Here is a 22,860-nt window from a genome sequence, read left to right as displayed (position 1 = left end):
ATTATTTGGGGGTCAACCTTTGTAGGCGAACGTTCTGATTGTAGAAAAAGACCCATCCAGGCACCGTATTTAAACTTTTCACATATCGTCACCGTCTTTCTCACCATCCGAACCTTGCAAACGGTGAGCCACGCCATGAAGATCACCTCCTCTGATAATTAGGCTCATCCACAGAATTACTCGGGCACACCTTCATGTATGTTGAGTCCGACCATCATCTGTACTCTCAGCCCTATTGTTATCTGTCAACTAATGACAACGTTCAGCGACCCCCCCACCCCCCCCTGTATGTTAAGTGGACCATCATGATTTGTATCCAAGCTGATCTTCATGGCATGGCCAACCTTATGCGTGGCTCAGATGCCCTATAAAAGTGACACAATGGCAAGAAACGGCTGTATGTGAAAGTTTAGATGCTGATAATTTCTCTTTAAAAAGGTTTTGACCCAGTTACTCGCTCACAATTTTGAGCATCCATAAGTTTTGTACACGTTTCCAGGATAACAAACAAGTGTGCAAGGAACGCAGCTTGTAAATGCAGATCTGCAAGCACCCCCACACATGACATCCAGCCTTTCATCAGCTGCTTTCCGTTACCCAACAATCAGGCGAGTCCACTTATCAGGTGGGGCAGACATGTCAAGTCAACCAATCGCCCATCGGTTATTCTTTCCGATGGCGGGACCACCACTGATGCGGAAAATCAAAGGCGGTAATGTCTCTCCAACTAGCTCTACCCTGGTAACTGGGTCAATAAGCGAACCCTCAAAACAGGCGTCGGCAATATTAATTACCAAGCTTCTTGTAGGGAAGCCTTCAATGTTGCCGCTAAACTATCCAATTTGCCTTCCGCAGGCTTCCTCGAAAATCAAGAAAATCAGTCTTAGTGAGGCGTTGGGTTCAACGGCTTTGAGGGCTACCAATAGGCCGCCTTATACCCGTCCATTCTTTGAACACGTGAAGCCCATCTAATGAATGGACAAACCAGCCCAATCTTTTGGACAAGGACGCATTTAACTGTGTAGACATCCTGATGAACAGTTCAGATCTCTCATACGGTGCAATTTTTGGCACATGTGGACCATTTCTGCCCGGCTCTTCCAGATGATGGGTGCCAGCAAGTAGCATTCCCCATCAATCTTAAAAAGAAGCAAAGCAAAGACCGCATGTTCGTGATTGTTGCAGTACATCAAGGCACCAACCATCTATTCATGTTTTCCTTCCGCAAGTGGTATCAATCTCAGTAATACAAAGAGAACGATACAGAGAAAGTTTATACAATTTCAAGAAGACCATCCAAACAGCACAAAGCCGTACATCAATCTCTGCCTGAACTGCTTTTATTGTAACAAACCTCAGTAATACAAAGAGAACGATACAGAGAAAGTTTATACAATTCACAAACTGCACACTCACCCTTGATAGGTGAAACAAGGTCCGGAAAGGACTTCAGTGCTAGAAAATAACAAAATCAGACAATCAATGGAGTTCTTAGAGCATGGGAAAGTCTATCATTCCTACTGATTGGAAGGTGAACATAAACTTCATGGACCTCCTGCTTACACACCTCACCTTTGTCCCTATCTATGGCATAGCATACATATACCGTGTCAATTACGTTTTCCAGCACGTGAACAAAGTAACCCAGTGCCGCGAGCAGTAGCATCCATGCGAGAACGGCAACAAAGTACGCTTCTACCCCAAGTGAGCTAACGGCCTTCAGAATTGCACAGACCTGTTTCAATCCAAGAAGGAATGGTTTATAATGAGGAGAATATGAAACCTCCAAGAATCAATTATATCACCTGAGCAATGCATGGCACAGGATATGTTAAGAAGTCAAAGGAGTTGGCATGGGAAGGGGGGAAATTTTCTAAAGGACACACTCATCAAGATGAATGACAGATTCCTGGGAACTGCCCTAGATAGGCCTGAGTCATATGCATGTGAAATTTCAAGCAAAACTAAATATTTTCCCATCTCCCATCACATTGGGAATCACTAAAGACACAAGCAACCATGAGCTTTTCGGAACGATGGATGCATCCATCTTCAAAACCATTGGCAAATTTTCAAAAGTCAAAAGGGTATGCATTTTATCTGATAGGTGAGGTTTTAAACTTAAAAGAGCTCCTGTGATGGTACATGTTAGGAAACCACCATCCCCACAGGACCAGGCATGCACAATACAAAACCAGAATACAAAGATACTTTTGCATGATAAGGAGACCCGAATTGACACAATGTTGAATGCACATATGCATAGTAGAATACTCAGATGCTTGTTACACACCAAGTGTACCAGCATCAAAATCAATACTGGCAACAGATAATATATGGATACTTGTCGGACAGTTTCACCCATCCGATGTATAGGTTTGTTACTTTCTGATTCCATTGATATTATCGATGAATCATAGTACCAAGATCTCCCTACCACCCTCCTCTCCCTCTCTTAGAGATGTTTCTCCCCTTTCAATTGAGAAAATCGTGCTCATAAATTCACCCTCTCAAATCCTGGGGTGTTAAATTTCTTGTTGCTTTTCAAGAATTGAGTGAATCATGCTTACAAAACTACTTTGTTAAATCCCAGGGTGTTAAATTTCTTCTCGCCTCTCTCACATTAAAGGGAAAACAACAGTCAATACCCAAAGGGAGCAATTCTCAACATGCAGCACCAATCGGCTCAAGCACTTAGACAAAGAATATCATTCACCACTCTTCTAACATGGGTAAACGTAGTGTTTGGCCTTGAGCAATAGATTGGATCTCATTGAAGATGAAACTCACTCCACAGCCTGGACTCCTCTTTGTTCGTGCAAACCACAACATTCCAAGAGTTACCATCAACAATGATCTTCCCAGAAATCTTGCTGCTAAAAATCCTCAAAGCTTCTTTTCTTTTACTTTTTTCCCTTTTTTTTGCTTTTTTTTTTTTGGGTCCAAGGTGGACAGTACCACCGGATCACTATTGATCGAAAGAACTTACAAAAAGAAGAAGAAGAAGAAGACAAGGCAAAAAACATCGATGATGCTCAAATCTTCTCTAAGAACAAGGCAAAAAACATCGATGATGCTCAAATCTTCTCCAAGGCCTAAAGCTTCTGCTTCCTGCGCTTTGTTGGTGGGAATAGGGCCGGTGAAGGACACTGAAATAGAACTTTTGTTCTCTTAGAAGCCCAATGCCAGAAAGGCCGTAGAGCGCATGGAAAACCCATCAAAATTCAATTTACAACACCCAAGAGTAGGCAGTGGACAAATGTCTATTAGATTATCCTTTCAATGCTTTGCTCATGACCACAGCTGACTAATCTCTAAGCAGATGCAAGCAAAGACATTTTAAAATAGTAGCATGCTAAGGGTGCGTTTAGTGGTGCAACTTCAGATAATCCCCACAAATTGTCTCCATGATTGCTGCATCATTAAAGATTTGATTGCTCCTTTCTTTCAAAATTTTGTATTATTTTCTGCTTGGCTTTCCACCTCACAGCCTTTCAATAAAATTTCCACATTATCCTTCAAAAAAAAAAAAAAGAGCATGAAAGGAAGAGGCCCCCACAACAACTTCGCCCTTCCAAGAAATCGCCCCCCAACAGATCAAAACCCCTCCCAGCTTCTCATTGATAGGTCTGGCCAAATCAAACAATTTAGGGAGACCTTGCAGAAAAGCAGTGAACATGTGATGCACTGTTCCCTCTTTTCTCCTACACAATACAAATACAAAGGAGATTATGTTCTCTAACCTTTACATGGTCCTCAGTAAGGCCTATTACTTGTAGGCGTCCATGTGAAAGCCACCACCCTTGGAGGAGCAAGAGAGGCATGCATCCCCCTCTCGAACTTTTAGAGCAAGTGGTTAATTGTCTTGCATCAAATTGGTATCAGAGCGGGAGGTCTCATGTTCGAGACTCCTCACTGGAGGTGATTAATACAGAGGCATTTTCACACCGGGCTCGAGTGGGGTCGCCTGTGGGATACAAGGGCACACTCGGGGTGGGCAGGGCACACTCGGGGTGGGGAGGTCTTGTGTTCGAGACTCCTTACCGGGGGTGATTAATGCGCATTTCACACCGGGCTTGAGTGGGGTAACCTGTGGGATGCGAGGACACACTCGAGAGGCGGTACTCATATGATTTGGGGCCCACGAGGGGGGTTCGGTCGAAGTCCTAATCCATAAGATGTAGGCCCTAGGCTATGAGATAAATGGATTAATTCGTCATGTTCTAACAGTTTGAGCTTTTAGAGCAAGTGGTTAATTGTCCTGCATCAAATAAAATGCCCCTGCATTAATCACCCCCGGTGAAGAGTCTCGAACACGAGACCTCTCGCTCTGATACCAATTTGATGCAGGAATATTAACCACTTGCTCTAAAAGCTCGAACTGTTAGAGCATGGCGAAGTAATCCCTTTATCTCATAGCCCAGGCCCCACATCTGATGGGTTAGGACCTCGGCCGAACCCCCCTCGTGGGCCGCAAATCACATGGGTATTGCCTCACACGGGCCGCCCACCCCGAGTGTGTCCCCACATCCCACAGGCCACCCCACTCGAGCTCGTTGTGAAATGCGCATTAATCACCCCCGGTGAGGAGTCTTGAACACGAAACCTCCCCCGTGGGCCCTGCCCACCCCGAGTGTGCCCCTACATCCCACAGGCGACCCCACTCGAGCCCGATGTGAAAATGACCCTGCATCCCCTACATTACGATCCCCCCTTCCATTTTAGAATTTTTTTTTCATGCTTTCCATTTTTCCACTTAATTTGAGTGGTATTTGTGATTATCTCTTCTAACTAGGGGTGGCAACAAGCTAGGCTAAAGTTACCCTTAGCCCAACCCTAATCACATAAGCATTGGCCCTAGTGGGCTCAAAATGCCATGTCCTATAAGGAAAAGCATTTACTTATCAAAGGTTTTTAGTCCGTTCAATTTCAAAAAAAAAAAAAAAAACAAACAAACAAACAAACAAACTTGGGATATCCTCCATCCACAAAAATTCTTACATATAAGAGGTTTGGATCAGTGAAACATGACCCTAGATCCAATGATTATATTAAAACCAGTGTTTTAAATAGCAAATAGCATGTAGCGTAGCACTCATCCCTCTAAAGCATGAGGCGTAAGCTACATAGTATATAGCATAAGCTATACACTACTAGATTTTTAATCAAGTTTGCACTTGGTTGCACCAATTTATGATATTTTGTGCCAAATTCAACTGATTAATAATGAAATTTAACAAAATTTCATGACATTTAGTGCAACCAAATGCGACCTAAAGTAATAGGAAATGGCAATGATTAAGTATAAAGGTAAAGAAGGAGCAATGAAAATGATTTAATATTGTTACTTATATTATTCTAACACCAATAAAAAGATTAATTAATTTTATTGAAAATAGAAAAATGTAACAAATCATTGAAAACATTAATTGATTTTACTGTTGTAGTGAAAAATAACATATAATGTGAGCTACGCAGCGTGTAACGCAATCTGTGTGGTGTGTAGCATACACAAATTATCATGTAGCGTAAGCTACACACAAATTGAGTTATTTTCATAAGCTACATAACATTAAGGCTAAGCTCCACTAGGTAACGTAAGCTAAACGCTACATAGCACAGCTATTTAAAACACAAATTAAAACTACACATGTACATTGACAGGGAACAGTTAACAAGTGTCTTTAAACAATTATAATGGTGGCCCACTTAATGTTGGATCAGGCCAACGGACTGGCCTGGGCCATTCATCATTGGCCCTGGATAAGCCTGGCCCTAGCATCGGGCCTATATTTCGGGCCCAGGCCCAGCCATCGGGCAAGTTTAGGGGCCCAAGCCTTGGCCCTACAGCGTTGGGTTGCCTAGGCCAGGCTATGAAACCTGGCTCATTGCCACGAGGGTTGCCAATGCTTAAATAGATCTATGGATATGCAACATATCCAACCCGATTTAATAAGATCTAGATCTGGATTTTGGGCCCCACTAATAATTGAGTCAGGTTCAGGTCCATGAGTTTGGATATGATTAGGAATCAGGTAGGGTCAGGTACCTGAATATATAAAAGCGATGTTTCTAATATGGACCAAAATCTAGATTCGGACCCAAACATGAGGCCAAAGATCCTTCTAACTAGATTCTGCTCCTTCAAATCACAATTTGGACTCATGCTATTGATCTCACATCCTAGCTATTTATACTTGCTATTAACAGAGGGGGAGATGCGGGCCATACCACTGTATGACCCACCTAGACTCTGTTTTAAGTTATTTCTTCTTGTTATTAGTTGTTTATTTTGGTTTAGGACGTGTAGGTCATATTTTCTTTTCTTATTAAGGGTCTTTTTATCAATTTGACTTTTCATTATTAATATAAAGGGGAGAGGGTGGGTGTCCAACCCTAGCTCACCTTTCCTCTCTTCTCCCAACTTTCTTTTCTCTCTTTTCTTCTCCTCTTCCTCTCTTTAATCCATAATTCTACATGGTATCAGAGAATCCTTGTTTCTGATCTAATCCATCTTTCTCCCTTCTATCCTATATCAAAGAGGTTATTGTTGTTACAGTCCTCTTCGATGACAATATGTGTGTGCAAATGTTACAACTTTTGAATCCACTCATTTCTTCTCAAGATACAGTAAATCTCTTGATGTAGAAACCGTGGCAGTAACTGTTGCAGTTGAAGAAGACAATCTAATATCCTCTCTCTGTTGACTCCTCCATTCCCATTGTGCCTTAACCAAAAGTCTACTCACAATGAAAATGGACAGATAGTGCGGCTAATCATGATCAGTGTTTTCAGTAGCATATGCTACATAGCATGTAGCATACGCTACATTGCATACACTAGTAGTGCTTATCCATGGAAGTGTATGCTATGGGGTTGGAAGCATATGCAACACATAACATAGCGTGTGGCCCTGGTACAGTGGTACTGTATGTATACCATCATGATGGATCCATTCCATAGAGGAGGTTCCAAGATCCACACCATTAAGTTGATGGGCCACAGCGTGGATTGGGAACGCCCCAAAAATTTCCAAGATTGTAAGATCCTAACCCTTTAATTACTGGCCTACAATGGTTAGGAGAAAAATACATCAATGCTCCAAAAGGGTAAAGATCGATGGCCAGGATCTTCAAATCTAGAATATATTTGGGCATCTCCATCCACTGTGGGGCCCATCAATCAACACTCTAGCCTACAATGGTTAGGTGAAAATACAGCAATGCTCTAAAGTTCAGGATATTCAAATCTAGAATATATTTTGGAAAACACTCTGGATCAGTGAACCATGGGCCCCACTTGTATGGAGCTGGCACGTCCATCAGGACCTGACAATTCTCCATAGTCCATACATATGTTTCCATGGGATAGAACTAGTAACCACAAAATGTACGGGAGTTTGAAACTTTATGACTCACCACTATTGCATATAGCGCGGATAGGACAAAGATAATTCCAACCAGGATACGTGTGGAGACAGTCTCCACAAAAACAGCAGAGAGAAGATTACGTCTCAGAAGTTCATATGTCATCTTGGCAGAAGAGCAGTATCCTTCACCAGTTATAGCTGCAAAGTTGATTGTGAACTTGTTGAGAAAATTAATTGCTGATAACAAAACATTTACACAGCACCGGAGAATAAGATTCACTATCCCAGAAGCAGCATCTTCTCTCTCTGCACTATCAACTGCAGCACGCACCACACGGACAGCACCAATTAGCAAGCCTGAGAAGCATACTGTGCCGAAGGAGTGACCAAAAGCATTTCTGCAAAATTTGCAACACATGATGAAAAAAAAAATTACACAAATAAAAATTAAAAATTAGATGGTTAGGCTTTCTTAGTGGTGCCTCTCTAGCAGCAGCAGTCTTGCTCTGCATCCTTTTCTAGTAAATGAGAGTATTCCTTTCTGGAAAATGTAAAGCATGTTATATAGATTAACAGAAGTACAGAAGGACATCATTGATACTGCAATGAAGTTAGAAGCATTCAAAGAAAAAAAAAATCATTTTGGTTGACAATAGCAATTATTTATTTATTTACTATTGTAAGTGCTATAGTTTATATCCCTGTCTGTTGTCAAATTTGTGGTGTCAAAATCACTGTTATATATAACTTGCATAGGTGAAGCTCTCACAAGGATCAATCTTGAATGCAAGTACTGCTCACAAGACAAGACTCAAGCTGCAAGACTTCAAGAAGAGTACAAGGAAGTTTGTAAAGAACTCAAGACACTTTCAAGATTGAGCTACATCAAGATTTCAAGATTGATCTACATCACTTCAAGGCTCATACTTCAAGGTCACAGTTCCTAATGTTTCAATGTCCTTACTTCATGGTTGAGGTTTGACTGACCATAGGTTGACCTTAGAAGTAGGTCATTTTGGATACATAAGTCGAATGTTTATTCTACATGAGTTTGGTCTGTTCTTCGACTAGTCCTAGAGTTGCTTCGACCAGTCTAAGAAATTCCTCGATCAGTCGTGAGTTTGTTACAAATTTCGGATAAAATCTGTTAGGCTTCGACTAGTCCAGGAATCTGTTCGACCAGTCGTAGGAACAGTGTCGACTGCATCTTCGACCAGTCGAAAAACTTCGACTCAAAATCCAGCGAGGTTTTTAGGTTCTTCGACCAGTCGAAGTAAACCTTCGACCAGTCGTAGGTGACCTACGACCAGTCGAAGGAGACCTTCGACCAGTCGTAGAACGGTCAAAGCTTATCCCGCCGGATCTTTCAAATATCTATTATTGCTTCGACTAGTCGAAGAGCTCCCTAGACCAGTCGAAGACGCGATCTGCTCACCTATAAATAGTGCACGAATCTCAGAAGAAATCATTGAATTAATTAATCCATTCAAGCCAATCTTCGTCGAACTTCTGAGAGATAATTCTGTGCTCCATCTAAGCTAAGTGTGCTTATTTAATATTCTCTTTCCTTAGCTTTATTTAATTGATTTTGTTTCTGCTATTCCAATCTAATTTGATAAGAGGAATTGTTATTCCCTTTCTTTGGAATCAAAATCAATTAAGGCAAGCCCTATTTGGTTTAATTTAAAATCTATTAGAATTAGAACCATTGTAATTGAGTCTTGGAACATTGAACTTGGACATTCAATCATCTACTCTGAATTGGTTCTACCGGGCCGCTACAACGAAGGAGATAATTAGGTATTTTACATTTAATTGTAAATTCCTTTCTGTTTTGGTTTCTTTCAAGATTTGCCGAAAAATCTTGTTGTATTGGTTATCCGAGGAAAGCCAGGAAAACTCGTAAGTGGGGTTTTTAATTGTGTAAGCCCACGACAAAGACACAATTGTAAAGGTTTTGGGTGAACTGGGAAAACCTATTTTGTTAGTGAAAGCTAATATCCCTGTGTGAGGATATTAGAGTGGAGTAGCATTCTGTGTGGTCTGTTGTTTAACGGTTGGTGAACACACAAGGCTAACCACTATAATCCCTTGTGTTGTGGTTGAATGATTTATACTTCGATCTTTAATTATTCTTTTATGGGATGTATGTATGGTGGTGAATGGTGTACACACTTACTTCAAGCATTGTGAGAATTTAGTACTAGTTTAGAATTTATTTTCTGCTATTCCTTTATCACCTTGATATTCAATTTCCTTTAAAAGTTGTTCCAGCAAGGTTACCCGCCATTTTTATGGTGTATGGCTGTCCCTAGAACAATACATTTGTGATTACAATTTATTTAATTCAGTTTGTATTTATTCCCGTATTCCTCTTTGGTTTGAGATTTGATACAAAGATCTTTCTAGAAATAAGGTTGTCCTACCATAAACTCGGTTTTGGTGTAAGGTTGTCCTTGGAACAACATTTGTATCAACCTCTCAAGTTCTGAATTTTGATGTTATTTTAATTTCTTGCATTGTGATTTATTTTGGCTATCATATTATTTTTAATTCATTTGTTATAAGTTTTATTTGGCATTGTCCTATTCACACACCTCTAGGACATATAGCTAGGCCTTTTCAAGTGGTATCGAGCCTAATAGCTCTTTTTTAATTCTTGGATTTAATTCTGAGCTAACGATTTAAGCTATTTAAGATGTCAAATTTTGATAGCCTTTCACCACAAGGCCTCCACCCTTTGATGGTTCCAACTATGCCTATTGGAAAGCCGTAATGAGGATCTTCCTCAAATCAATGGATGAAAATGTGTGGCAAGCCACGGTACCGAATGGAAACCTCCTATCATGGAAGTTTCTGGGGTTGATGGTTCAAAATCTATGAAAGTCACACCATATTACCAATGGACCACTCTTAAAAGTGAGAGTAGTGCAAATGCTAAAGCACTAAATGCAATTACTTGCGCACTATCACCGGATGAGTTCAAAAGAATCATTTCTTGTGATACCGCAAAGCAAGCTTGGGATACATTAGAAATGACACACGAGGGTACTACAATTGTCAAAAATCTAAAGTCCAACTCCTCACAACCAGATTTGAAGAAATTCATATGGAGGAAAATGAAATGTTTATGGACTTTTACACTAGATTGAATGACATTGTAAACTCAATGTGGGGTCTTGGCGATAAAATCCCGGAAAGTAAAGTGTGTGCAAAAATATTACGCTCACTTCCTGAAACGGTTCAATTCTAAAGTAACCGCGATCCAGGAACTTCGTGATACGGACAATATGAAGGTAGAAGAACTAGTTGGTTCTCTACAAACCTACGAGTTAAACTTTAAAGCTCCTAAAGGTAAATCTATCGCACTAAAATCTTCTAAATGTAATTCAAAAGAAAAATTTAGAAGATGATATGGCTCTTTTAGCTAAGAAATTTTACAAGATTTTCAAAAGCAAGAAAAGGGTTGATTTTCAAAATCAAATGATAAAAAGAAGTTTAGACCCAAATCTCGAAAATCTTTGAAAGATAGTCAATGTTACAATGACAAGAATATGGGCACTTAGCAAATAGATGTCCTAAAAGGGACAAACCCAAGAAGAAGGGTATGTTGGCTACATGGGATGAATCATCCGATTCTGAAGGTTCTCCTGAATCAGAAGATTATGAAACTGAGTCGGGCAATGAGGTTAAAGCTCTTATGACTCTAGCCAAATTCACATTTTCATATAATGACTCAACAAGTGAAGAAAATCTGAGTAGTGAATGTGAAAATGAAGATGATCTTCAAGACGGCTTACAATGCCCTATATAAGGAAAGTTGTAAAATTGCTGACAAACTTAAACTTCAAAAAGAAAAGTTTTCTAAACTCAAAAATTGTTTTGAATCACTTGTCTTAGAAAAATCACAAATTTCGATTGTTTTGAAAAATCAAAATGTGATTTGGAATTCAAAAACTCCCTAATTATTGATTTAAAATCTGAAATTGAGAAACTTAAAAATGAAGTATCATCACATCTGAGTCTAAAGGACACATGGAAATATGCCCAAGATGATCCAAAGTTAGAGAAACTTTTATCCGGATCAAGAAAATGTGGCGATTGATCCCGGTTGGGCTATGATAAAAATCTACCTCCTAAACAAAAGTATACTCCTCCTATGTTTGTTAAAGGAGAGTCCTCAAACTCAAAAGGGAAAAGTACTTATCAAGATTTTTCTAGAATTTAAAAACTTTTCAAAAACCTAGAAGTAGCCATGTCAACTTTAATCAGAAACGAAATCCACTAGCTGAAAAGATAGTAGATTTACTCAAGGAGCTCTTAAAATCTAACTCTATAGGTCATTCCTACAAATATACACAAAAGAAGACCAACTATGTTCCTAAACCCAAAACAGTTATGAAATGGGTTCCTAAAGTTACCTGCTTGGTTGCTCACACTGCTTTCAAAGCAACAAGTCATTCAAAGTGGTACCTAGACAGTGGATGCTCCAGGCATATGACAAGTGACAAAGCTTTATTCACGAATCTGAAAGATATGACTGATGGTTCAGTCACATTTGGTGATGGTAGCAATTGCAAGATTATAGGCCAAGGTACAGTTCAACTTTTTAATCTTCCAGTGTTTAAAAATGTTTTATATGTTGAAGGCTTAAAACATAACTTGCTTAGTATATCTCAAATATGTGATAATAACCATAATGTTCGGTTTTCTAATCAAAGTTGTGAGATACTAAACAATAAGGGTTCTGTAATATTAATTGGACGTAGAACGTCTGAAAATTGCTATATTATTAGCGAATCCAGCTCATCTAATCAAACATGTTACACGGTCCATACAGACAAGACTGATTTATGGCACAAACGTCTTGAACATGTACATTATCGAAATTTATATAGATTGAGCAAACGAGAACTTATAAGAGGTTTACCCAAACTTCAGAAATTACATAAAATATGTGGTGAGTGCCAGATAGGCAAACAAACAAAGAACTCACACAAAAAGGTGAATTCAAATACCACATCAAGACCACTCGAACTTCTCCACATGGATCTAATAAGACCTACCAGAACAGAAAGTCGTGGTAGGAAAAAGTATATCCTAGTAATAGTTGATGACTTTACCAGATTCACTTGGGTAGTCTTCGTAAGGGATAAATCTGAAACCCTTGAAGAAGTAAGAAAAGTTTTCAAAAGGATTCAAACTGAAAAATCTTCTCAAATCAATAAAATTCGTAGTGATCATGGATCTGAATTTGAGAATAGCAATTTTGAGGAGTTCTATCGACCAAGGAATATTACATGAATTCTCTGCTCCCAAAACTCCACAACAAAATGGAATTGTAGAAAGAAAGAATAGGGTGCTTCAAGAAATGGCTAATGTCATGTTGAATAGCATGAAGCTCTCTAAAAATCTTTGGGTCAAAGTCAACACACTTGCTATATTATTAACCGAGTCTACACTAGCAAAGATAATAATAAAACGCTTACGAATTGTGGTTCAATAAAAAGCCTACTATTAAATACTTTCGAGTTTTTGGCAAAGAAGTGCTATATTTTACGTGATTGTGAAAATTTGGAAAAATTCGATACGAAGAGTGATAAAGGTATTTTTCTAGGATATTCCTTAAACAGTTGAGCTTATAGAGTTCTGAACAAAAGGATGGTGTGATTCAAGAATCCATTAATGTTGTCATTGATGATCACTTAAACACGCCAATTTCTAATTCAGATAATGATGAAGTACTAATCATTGATAAACCTGATACTTCATCGAATCGGACTGATTCTGAGTTGAGGACTGTTAAAGATCATCCAACCACACAAATTCTTGGAAACCCTCTCACCGGTGTTCGCACTCGTAGACAACTTGAGGATATATGTAATTATGTATGTTTTACATCCCAAATAGAACCATCTAACGTAAAAGAAGCTCTTGCTGATGAAAATTGGATTGTTGCGATGCAAGAAGAACTCAACCAATTCGTAAGAAATGATGTTTGGTATCTCGTATCAAGACCTAAAGATAAACACATCATTGGAACAAAATGGATTTTCAAAAATAAGTCGACGAGTGTGGAAATATAATTAGAAACAAGGCTAGACTAGTGGTACAAGGTTATACTCAAATTGAAGGGATTGATTTCGATGAAACTTTTGCACCAATAGCACGTCTTGAATCTATCCGACTATTTATATCCATTGCATGTTTTAGAAAGATAAAGATCTATCGATGGATGTGAAAAGTGCTTTTCTAAATGGCGATTTACATGAAGAAGTCTATGTTGAATAGCCAATGGGTTTTGAAGATTCCAAAAATACTGATTATGTATATCGGCTTAAAAGGCACTTTATGGATTAAAACAAGCACCTAGGGCATGGTATGAGAAACTAACAAAATTTCTTTTAAGTCATAATTTTCAAATGGGATCTTTTGATAAAACTCTGTTTGTTAAAAAACATAATGATCATATCTTAATGGTGCAGATTTATGTTGATGATATCATTTATGGATCAACTTGTACTGACTTGACTACTGAGTTTGCAGATTTGATGAAATCACAGATTGAAATGAGCATGGTTGGGGAATTGACTTATTTCCTTGGATTGCAAGTAAAGCAACAACTCGAAGGAATATTCATTTCTCAATCTAAGTATGCTTTGAATCTAATCAAGAGATTTGGATTTGAGAATGGCAAGAATTTCGATACTCCTATGAGTACTACCCGAAACTCTCAAAAGACTCTAATGGTAAAAATGTTGACTCAAAACTTTATCGAGTATGATTGGTAGTTTGTTATATTTAATTGCTAGTAGACCCGATATTTCTCTAAGTGTTGGTATTTGCGCAAGATATCAATCGATCCAAAAGAATCTCACTTGATTTTTGTCAAGCGAATTATTAGATATGTCGCAAGCACTGTAAATCTCGGCCTCTGGTATCCTCATGAGACTAGTGTCAAATTAGATGGGTACACTGATGCTTAATGGGCTGGTAATCTAGATGATAGAAAATCAACCAGTGGTTGTTGTTTTTACAATCGAAATTGTCTAGTTTCCTGTTTAGTAAGAAACAAAATACTATATCACTTTCAACATCTGAAGCTGAATATCGCAGCTGGTAATGCATGTACACACTTGTTTGGATGCAACGAATGCTAAGTGATTATGGAATTAAACAGATTCTATGTTATTTCTTTGTGATTATTGCAGTGCGTTAAATATTTCAAAAAATCCTATTCTGGATTCTGGTACTAAGCACATTGACATTAGATTTCATTATATAAGGGAATTAGTAGAAGAAAAAGTTATATCTCTAGAATATATTCCTACTGAAGATCAACGAGCTGACATTTTCACAAAACCTCTCGATAAAAGCAGGTTCAAAAAGATGAAATTTGATCTTGGCATGTGCATTTTAAAATGATTATTTATGCCTACTTGTATTATAGTGTATATATTTGCTAGATTGAATTCCAATTTTTGTATAATTTGCAAGAAATATGAATTTTTTGAGCTTTCTTCGACCAGTCGTGAGTATACTCGACCTGTCGACCTACGACCGGTCGTAGATACTCACGACCAGTCGTAGAACTCGTGAATCACTTAAATTTGGGGATTTTTGCTTTTTTCCTCATTTTTCTTTTCTTCTCTTTGGAGCCGTGCTTCGACTTGTCGAACCCATCTTTCATGTTCTTCAAGGTTAGTGTTCCAAATCTCATTTTTCTTGCAGATTTGTGTCTAGATTGTTTTCTTTTCAAGCTTTAAGCTTTCTATTTTGGATTTCATTGAGATTTGGGGTTTGGATTTTGAAAAATCTGTTTTGAGTAAACCCACTTCTCAATCCTTTGCAACTTCTTAATTCCTTGATATCCTTGTTGCAAATGGCTTCTAGAGGTAGAAAAACTACTTCCCGTGGTCCTTCTTCTTCCTCCAGATCGACCGTTATCTCTAAGCGTCATCTTCTTGTTCCCAATGATGATCCATCATATGTTAGGGACATTAGATTACGTAATGTTATTGTTGAACATCCTGTTGATGTTAATCATATTGCACCTTTTGACATCCTTCCTATGCTTGAAGCTGTAGGTTGGGTTAACTTATTACATTGGGGTGGGCCTGCATACCGGTCCATTGCCCAATCCATGTTTACATGTATTAGTGCTTTCTCACAGGATAATTTAACTTTTAAAATATCTACTAGAGAAGGGCCTTTTGACATTGATCGTCATTTAATTTCAGCCCTTATGGACATTCCTGTGAATGATGAGGGTATTCCTATCCATAACTTAACTAATAAACCCTCAATGTCTGAAAAACGCATGCTCACTAGAGACTTGTGCAACATGGATGTTCAATGGACTCAAAAGGGAATGCGCTCCCCGCAAGGTATTTGTTACCCAAGTACAAAATTCTCCACAGTATCTTTGTGTCTAATCTGTATCCTCGTTCGGGTAATAAATCTGACTTGACTTCGTTTATGGTTCGTGTTATCCATGCTATTTCCAATGGTACTCAGATTTGTTTACCATCCTTAATCTATCATTTCATTCTTCAGTTTCGACTCCATCCTGGTCATAGTGACATTCCTTTTGCCTATTTAATGACTGTATTGGCTACACATATGTTAGTCGATATGCCGGTTGATGAGGCACCAATCCATCATCTGATCTTCAACAATACTAATATCAATAAGATGAAGCTGGATCTACTTCCTGAACAAGGTGGTGGTGGTGGTGGTGGTCATGAAGAAGCTGGTGATGACGTTAATACGGATGACATTTTTGAGGAACTGGATTCTGACACAACAAATGATCCAGATTTTGAACCATCTGATGTTGATGCTGGTCTGAGTGCATTAGAGGATAAAGTTGAGAATATAAATGTCAAGATGGAAAACATGTCTGTTGCTCATGATTTACAATTCAAGTACATGCGCAAATATCTTAGGCGATTGAACAAAGGCATGCACCAACTTGATCCCTCTATTCCTGCTCTGTCATCTGGTTCTGGTTCTGACTAGTTTATATAAGACTTCTGGTCTGTAATAACTTTATAACTTAGCACTTGGTTGACTGATTTTGAGTTGGATACTATATATGTTTTATGCTGGATATTTATTCTATGTGAAGCTATGCTGAGTATCTCTATCACTGTTTTGCTATACTCTCATAACTCCTCATGTTTACTCTCATATATCCCTTTATTTAGTTCTCCTTTATTGTTGTTTCCTTTGTCATATTGTGACAAAAAGGGGGAGAATGGTTTATTCTTAACGATGTGATTGTGAGAGGAGTAGCATTGGTTATGTTACTCAGGGGGAGTATGTTTGAACTAGTTGAATGAAACTGGTTGAATGTTGAATGTTGAATATTGCATATTGATTTGCAGGTAAGCCAGTTGATATGACCTAGTTCATAACTCTTTAACCAGTTGTTTTACTTTATGTTTATCTTGGTTATGTGTTTTGTCACTAATTTGACAAAGGGGGAGATTGTAAGTGCTATAGTTTATATCCCTGTCTGTTGTCAAATTTATGGCGCCAAAATCACTGTTATATATAACTTGCATAGGTGAAGCTCTCACGAGGATCAATCTTGAATGCAAGTACTGCTCACAAGACAAGACTCAAGCTGCAAGACTTCAAGAAGAGTACAAGAAAGTTTGTAAAGAACTCAAGACACTTTCAAGATTGAGCTACATCAAAATTTCAAGATTGATCTACATCACTTCAAGGCTCATACTTCAAGGTCACTAGTTCCTAATGTTTCAATGTCCTTACTTCATGGTTGAGGTTTGACTGACCATAGGTTGACCTTAGAAGTAGGTCATTTTGGATACATAAGTCGAATGTTTATTCTACATGAGTTTGGTCTGTTCTTCGACTAGTCCTAGACCTTCTTCGACTAGTCCTAGAGTTGCTTCGACCAGTCTAAGAAATTCATCGATCAGTCGTGAGTTTGTTACAAATTTCGGATAAAATCTGTTAGGCTTCGACTAGTCCAGGAATCTGTTCGACCAGTCGTAGGAACAGTGTCGACTGCATCTTCGACCAGTCGAAAAACTTCGACTCAAAATCCAGCGAGGATTTTAGGTTCTTGACGATCAAGTAAACCTTCGACTCGTAGGTGACCTACGACTTCGAAGGAAGACCTTCGACACCGTAGAACGGCCAAAGCTTATCCGCCGGATCTTTCAAATATCTCATTATTGCTTCGACTAGTCGAAGAGCTCCTAGACAGTCGAAGACGCGATCCGCTCACCTATAAATAGTGCACGAATCTCAAGAAATCATTGAATTAATTAATCCATTCAAGCCAATCTTCGGCGAACTTCTAGAGATAATTTCGTGCTCCATCTAAGCTAAGTGTGCTTATTTAATATTCTCTTTCCTTAACTTTATTTAATTGATTTTGTTTCTGCTATTCCAATCTAATTTGATAAGAGGAATTGTTATTCCCTTTCTTTGGAATCAAAATCAATTAAGGCAAGCCCTATTTGGTTTAATTTAAAATCTATTAGAATTAGAACCATTGTAATTGAGTATCGGACATTGAACTTGGACATTCAATCATCTACTCGACTTGTTCTACCGGGCCGCTACAACGAAGGAGATAATCGTATTTTACATTTAATTGTAAATTCCTTTCTGTTTTGGTTTCTTTCAAGATTTGCCGAAAAATCTTGTTGTATTGGTTATCCGAGGAGAGCCAGAAAACTCGAAGTGGGGTTTTTAATTGTGTAAGCCCACAGATAAAGACACAATTGTAAAGGTTTTGGGTGAACCTGGGAAAACCTATTTTGTTAGTGAACGCTAATATCCCCTGTGTGAGGATATTAGGAGTGGAGTAGCATTCTGTGTGGCTGTTGTTTAACAGTTGGTGAACACACAGGCGAACCACTATAATCCCTTGTGTTGTGGTTGAATGATTTATACTTCTGATCTTTAATTATTCTTTTATGGGATGTATGTATGGTGGTGAATGTTGTAATCATTTAATTCAAGCATTGTGAGAATTTTGTAAAAGTTTAGAATTTATTTTCTGCTATTCCTTTATCAGCTTGATATTCAATTTCCTTTAAAAGTTGTTCCAACAAGGTTGCCCTGCCATTTTTATGGTGTATGGCTGTCCCTAAAACAATACATTTGTGATTACAATTTATTTCAATTCAGTTTGTATTTATTTCTGTATTCCTCTTTGGTTTGAGATTTGATACAAAGATCTTTCTAGAAATAAGGTTGTCCTACCATAAACTCTGGTTTTTGGTGTAAGGTTGTCCTTAGAACAACATTTGTATCAACCTCTCAAGATCTGAATTTTGAGGTTATTTTACTTTCTTGCATTGTGATTTATTTTGGCTATCATATTCTTTTTAATTCCGCTGTTATAAGTTTTATTTGGCATTGTCCTATTCACCCCCCCTCTAGGACATATAGCTAGGCCTTTTCAACTATTACCATGATTTTGATAATACAAGGGTCAACCCAAGACCTCAATGTTGAAACAAGATGCCTGCAAATTGACAACAGCTAATTAACAAGTATATGCATGGCACCTTGGGTCCCTAGTTTGTTCAAAGTAGGGCCCACAATTTGGAGATAAGAGTCCATTAATATGATGGGACCCCCAGTGTATGGACCATGCATGAAATATCTCCATGGCTGGACAACCCTAAACCATTTTTATCCTTAAAGTTAGCAGTTGTGACAACTAATATATTAACATTCAACTGGAAAAGGCCAAAGATTGGATGGCTAGGAACTTCCAATAGAAGAGATATCTGAGTCATGCCCATCCAAGGTGAGCCCCTTCAGATCAAATATCGAGATCACTGAACCATGGGCCAAACTGGTATAAACTGAAATCCCAAGGATACCATGCATATGGGTCAAGGATCATATAATGCCTATGGTTAAAAGGGTATTCATGCTTCCAAAGAAAATGTTTAGTACTATTATATGCTGGAATACATCCACATTTCAGAACACAATATTAGTTCCCTGCATTTAGGAAATAAACTTTGCATGCATGAAATTGAGTTTGTGTTTTCTTGCACTCTCTGATTTCCTTCTTTACTAGTGTATTTCCAACTGCACAATCCATATACAGGAGGTGCCCAAGTGTTGCGTTGCGGACACTTATTAAACAGCGAATAGCATGTAGTGTAGCATTCACCCCTCCGAAGCGTGTAGCATAAGCTACATAGTGTGCTACACGCTACTTCTAGATATTTAATTAAAAATAATAGAAAAAATTGGTAAATAGTATGAATAAATATAAAAATGTCAAAAAATATTTTTAAAAAAGATAAGGAATCTCCTTGATTTTTCAAGTAAAAACACATTCAGAACAAGGTATCAAAAGCCAAACCCACTCATATTCAAGCCAAAAACAATCATATCAATGAGTATGCAACCAAGTATCACTAAACTAACTTAGCAAAGTCTAAAAATAAATATTATAAATCATCATAAAATATCACAAGAAGCAATCAGTAAATGATACATAATTGTTTTTTGAAGTTCTAGAGAGAGAAAAAGAAAATCACTAGTATCACTAAATTAGTAAACGTGTAAAAACTTATGCAACTGTTGTGTGAGGCCCACCATGTATGCCAGCCAACCCGCACATCTAGTGAGCCTCACCGTGATGATGGGATGCCAAAAACATCAGGCCAATCGAATCATGAGGTGGACCACACAATAGAAACCAAGAACCTCCAAATTCAAGTGGAGGCCAGCATGATGGTTGCATCAACCCTGCTAGACCAGTTGGATGCCATACACACACCACGCCAGGCCCCACAAAAATAAGTGTTGCAGAAAAATTTATTCTCTGACTTCATAGAGATTTTAAAAGGAAAAAAAAAAAAAAAAAATCCTAAAAAAAATCTAAATCTTCATCCAAAATCAAACAAAAAGTATTAAAAGGGGGGTTAAGGACAAGACGCACCTCTCTTGAGTTTTAGAAGAGATTCAATCAAACAAACAAACAAAAATTGAGCTCCATAGCCATAAAAGGGAAAACATGACATCTCCTTTGATTTGACTCTAATGTCCCTAAAAATTTAGCAGAGTGATCATCTCCTAGGGTCAATTCAATGGCTCCAATTTCATCTTGAAACATTTAGCAGATTGAGAGAATCGAATGGCTCAAATTTCTGGCCATGGGGGGATGGCACAGTTGAATATTTAGGGCTTTAAATGTTATCATTTGAAAGCCTTATGTTTTTTATAAAGGCTAGATTAGTATGTTAGTTGTACACTGTTTGGAAAATGGTTGTGGCTCTGCAATGATACACTTGGAGGATCAGGATTGGCTGACCAGTGTGATATTATACTTTATAGATATGCTCCATCCACAAAGGACCCACATTTTAGAAGGTCTGGATAGCTCTACATCATTTCCATGCGATCATCACCATTTTAAATTAGTGCTGAACTAACATAAAAGTCCAGGACTTGTAAACTGAGTTTTTAAAGCTAGAATCAAGAATATCATGTAGCATATGCTACATCCGCTATACGTGCAACCTAGTGTAGAGCGTACACTACATGCCAGATGGCACACGTGACTGTGGAAACATGCTACTTTTATACACTGTCACGTGGAGGCTATGCTCAGTGTTCAAATTATCTCCGATATTATCTTTATCTCCAGCTCAGCGATACCGATAACGCTGGTAGCGATACCGATAATTCCGGTAGTATAAAAAATTCCAGGTATTAGCAATGTATCGCTAAGTATCGCCAATGTATCAATATCGCTAATATAATCACCAATAGTTTCAATTATGTAAATTCTAGGTGTCACTTGTATTGTTAATGCATCAATATCGCCAATGTATCACCAATATTTTCGACAATGTAAATTCTAGGTAATGCTTTTATAATAACTATATTGACGATATTTCAATAATATCGCCAACGTATTGATATCATCAAAATTTTGTTTATTAGAAAAAATTTTATTTCAATTTTTTTCATAGGCACATGGTTATATGTAGTTTTTAATTTGTCATTGATAATATTGATAATCTCTCGATCTTTATCGATATCGCAACATGCACGATATTGAGACCACAATCTTTCTTTTCCTTTCCAATTGTTGTTGATTTCTTCGTGAAATATCATGTGTTGTTGATATTTTGCAATATCGATGGATATTTGGATAGAATGTTGGATGGTTAAATAGGCGAGATGGGATGGTTGGATTGATTTCTTATAACAACACATGCTTTTAAGGCCCCATTAAATGGAAACTTGTTATGTATGCATTCTTTTCGTAAATTTTTTTAGTTCTAAATATACAAATATGTACATTTTAACATCTCCTGAAGTTTCGCTGAAAATTCCATTTTCCCCAAATCGGATTTTCAAACAAACCCATTTTCCCCAATTCTGATTTTTATACTGCTATTGTTTCTTCATGTGAATGTTGCCATACCTGTGCTAGATTGGAAGTCCCAACTTCCAAGTGGGTCACTCTTTTGAGATTTTATACTTTCATGCACCGTGTATGTTATAGCCTAGGTCAATTGAGTGGTTAATCTGAATTTTCATAACTTATAATGTGGATGTGCATGATTTTATTTGTTGAATGTATAAATTGATACATAGTTTTGATCTCACAACATTCATCCCAAGCTAGTTTCACTCATCCTACATAAGAAATAGTGGAATTTTTTAGTGAAACTTCAGCAGATGCCTAAATTTGCATATTTAAAATTTTAAAAAAATAATAAATAAAAAAAATGCATACATACCACAATCTAATAATGCACGTGGGTTTAACCCTTTGTTCATTCTCAACCTCTCATAGAATTCATTCATGAACTCCATAAGATCCTTCATCAATACATCTCAGCACGCCTTAAAGAAAGCTATAGAGAAATTGTTGAGCCCTAAGACTTTGTCAATATCCATATCCTCCACAACCTCAATTGGTTGTCTAGAATACGACTTGGTATGGAAATCAATCATCACGCTTCCTTTCCTTTCATTTTTTTCAAGGATTCTATAGAAAAAGAAAAGCTATACAAATAAATGACAAGGCATCATACAAGAACAATAAGGATGCCAAACCCCGAAAATTCCCCATGACAACCCCATGGCTGTCCCCAAATAGCTTAGAAGTCGATGCCAATCCAACATCAATTTATTCACTTTGATGGCACCACTTATCTTAAAACGACATACCATTAAGCTCTCCCGATATTGCCTAGAGGCCTGTCGAAACGACTTCATCTTGCCTTCCTTCAAGCCACCATGCCACAATTTAATAAGTGGCTCCTAGGATAGTGGCATCACCTGCTTAACCCCATCATTTACACAACCCTCTTCACTTTTCTTCTTCTTCCTTTACCTACAACTCCTCTAAAACCAAAACCCTTTCATCCCACATTCATTTTTTTACCTTTCCCCATCAAAACCCAACCATCCATTGAACCCACACTCACATACGTACGTGAGTCCATACGGACTAGCCTTAC

At 38.0% G+C, this 22,860-nt stretch overlaps 1 protein-coding gene across 1 annotated transcript in view; it reads right to left on the bottom strand.

Moving 5' to 3' along the window:
• Window positions 1-1,314: 1,314 nt before the first annotated feature.
• Window positions 1,315-22,860, bottom strand: part of LOC131237230 (uncharacterized) — a 32,397-nt gene continuing 10,851 nt past the window's right edge. The window contains exons 2-3 of the mRNA XM_058234914.1: window positions 7,419-7,767; window positions 1,315-1,735 (exon numbers count right to left, since the gene is read on the bottom strand). Coding sequence (XP_058090897.1) covers window positions 1,472-1,735; window positions 7,419-7,767 — 613 coding nt within the window. The 3' untranslated portion in view covers window positions 1,315-1,471. The remainder of the gene's footprint in view (window positions 1,736-7,418; window positions 7,768-22,860) is intronic.

The sequence above is a fragment of the Magnolia sinica genome, chromosome 2 (assembly GCF_029962835.1).
Source record: "Magnolia sinica isolate HGM2019 chromosome 2, MsV1, whole genome shotgun sequence".
Taxonomy (NCBI): domain Eukaryota; kingdom Viridiplantae; phylum Streptophyta; class Magnoliopsida; order Magnoliales; family Magnoliaceae; genus Magnolia; species Magnolia sinica.
The sequence above is the reverse complement of the archived record's forward strand: the minus strand, read 5'-3'. Positions and strand labels throughout refer to the sequence as shown.